At 43.1% G+C, this 2,391-nt stretch overlaps 1 protein-coding gene across 3 annotated transcripts in view; it reads right to left on the bottom strand.

Moving 5' to 3' along the window:
* LOC101853652 (zwei Ig domain protein zig-8) overlaps positions 1-2,391 on the bottom strand; it is a 118,406-nt gene that overhangs the window by 112,532 nt on the left and 3,483 nt on the right. For all 3 annotated transcript variants that reach the window (XM_035973026.1, XM_035973025.1, XM_013089455.2), the window contains exon 2: positions 1,032-2,163. In XM_035973026.1, the coding sequence (XP_035828919.1) occupies positions 1,032-1,332 (301 nt within the window). In that variant the 5' untranslated portion in view covers positions 1,333-2,163. The remainder of the gene's footprint in view (positions 1-1,031; positions 2,164-2,391) is intronic.

Genomic DNA, 2,391 nt, shown 5'->3' with positions numbered 1-2,391 from the left:
ATATATATAATATAATGTTCTCACGCCTATATATGTATGTGTCTGTGTGTATAAACACACTCATTCCCCTCCCCAATAAACACATTTTATGCGCAAATATACATATATGCGTACATATTTATACACCAATACATGATGTACAAACATGAACACCTAAACATTTCAGGATTCCATGCATTACGTCGCATTCCTCGCCTGTCTGTGCCAGCATTCCTCCACCCAGACACGATTCTCTTATCAAAAACTGAATGCCATGCCCCCCGGAGCTTGTGGCACCCGTTAACACCACGGAGTCTTCATAAATCTTCAACAAATTGACGCCAATAGGCAATATTGTTAAGAGATGAATACTTTACCTGAGACTTAATTGTTTTTGCAGCTACGCTGAACGGTGTATAAGCTATTACATATTTCTTTGAGAGCGCTATAGAGATGCAACAAACTTCCCTCTTCTTTTCGGACATAATTACTTTACAGAAAAAAATCCGATTTGTTTCATTTCTTAATAAGCGCCGGGAAATGTCAACATCAATTCTTTTCCAGTTTGCGGAATTTGGGGGTTCTTTTTAGGTTTTCCAACTTGCGAAGAGCTTTGTTCCTTTATTTTGAAGAAAACGTTCGCTAAAGCAGCTTTAATATACCCTCGAGTGAGCTTATATTGCCATTGACATATCCCACAAGTACCCAAATTATGTTTTGAAGTTTTGAGAAAATTTAAGAAAAAAAGAGCCCAAACAGACCCATGACTTTGGCACTCCTTTTCGCTTAATTTAGAAACAAGGACAGGAATGACGAAACAGAACAAAACTACATTGTGAGATGTCTGCTTTTGAATAACGGCTTTTCTGGAGCCCCCCCCCCCCCCCCCCACGACTCATCCGGCGATTGTGTGATGACGCTGACAATACAGTTTCAAAAATGATAAGAGCTCCGAAGTAAGCAAAGAGATCATATCTGAGAAGATCTAAGTAAGCAGAGAGGAGAAATCTGAGGAGACAGCACGATATCCAAATACATTTTTGCGTACTCACCAACTTGGACAATTTGCATCATCATCAACGTCACAAGAAAAATCCCCAGGACTGAGGCCGGAGATCCAGACCTTCGCAGCAGGATATTTCTCGCGGTTCTCTCAGTGTCTCTGTCGCCAGCACTGTTGTAGCCGCTATCTCTACAACAGTTGACGGTGACACTTCTGCTGCCACGACTCCTTGTGTCCGTTTGGGGAGGTTTGACGAGTGGCGTATTTTCTTTGGAGACGACGAGTTCCTTACGTATCCGGGGTGGTGGACGAAAGAGTTGGATCGGAGTGTACTCATACCGGGCACGCATCACTTTCGTGTTCACGTGACCGCCGAAGTGCCTCCTCGAGCATTAGAGAAAGAGAGAAGGAGAGAGAGAGAGAGAGAGAGAGAGAGAGAGAGAGAGAGAGACAGAGACAGAGAGAGAGACAGAGAGAGAGAGAAGGAGTAATTAGTCTTTAGAAATTGTTCAAGTCAGCTGTTTTTTAAATGCGCATCATAATTATTGCAAGATCATGGAAAACTATTGAAACAAGTCAACATGTTCCGCACCATGGATAGTCTGCTACAGTCAATAGAAACGAAGAGGTAGCACTACCTTGTGACCTTTTTCCCCCCTAAATGCTGAGGAGAACCACAATAAACGGTTTTAGTCAGACTATCCCAGTGTTGTTTCCGTTGGAATTGACTCATAGTTCAATGTTTACACACTGAAATCCTGTGGAAAAGTTAAAAACCTCGATCGTTATTAAACCACTTCAGACGCCACTTCGCAGGTTTCCTCAGAAAGCATTGATCTCCGCAGGGGGCTTCTTTGCTTTCTGCCAGTCCTATGAATACAGAAAGTGCTGTCAATCGAAATGGTTGAATTATTCTCCTTGCATTTTTAACGGCTGAGTAAACAAGCGAGCAGCCAGCGGTATCTGGATGTGATGGTGAGAGAGCTCACCTTAGTTTCACGTGAGCCAGTCTGGAGAGTCAATAAAACGGTCATGGTCGAGGAACTGAGACAAAACCTCCCTGCTAGGGATTCTGGATTTATTTCAGCTCGCCCGGGGCTGCACTTGCCTGCTGAATGAAGCTGTTCATGAAATAAAGACTGCTGCACTTGGAAGTCACTTGTGAACTTGCTTCTCTCTCTCTGCGAAAAAAAAGAGATAGAAAATTTGGTTACTTCTTTTTTTTCCTCCTTTTTTGTGATGGTGAGTAATAGTTTAACAGGGACAGATAGAGAAGCAGAGCGAGAGAGACACAGACAGACAGACAGACAGACAGACAGACAGACAGGCAGACAGACAGACAGACAGACAGACAGACAGACAGACAGAGAAGAAGAGAGATTCAAGAAAAGAATGATAGGGAAGGGGGA

The sequence above is a fragment of the Aplysia californica genome, unplaced genomic scaffold (genome assembly GCF_000002075.1).
Source record: "Aplysia californica isolate F4 #8 unplaced genomic scaffold, AplCal3.0 scaffold00955, whole genome shotgun sequence".
Classification (NCBI taxonomy): Eukaryota; Metazoa; Mollusca; class Gastropoda; order Aplysiida; family Aplysiidae; genus Aplysia; species Aplysia californica.
The sequence above is the reverse complement of the archived record's forward strand: the minus strand, read 5'-3'. Positions and strand labels throughout refer to the sequence as shown.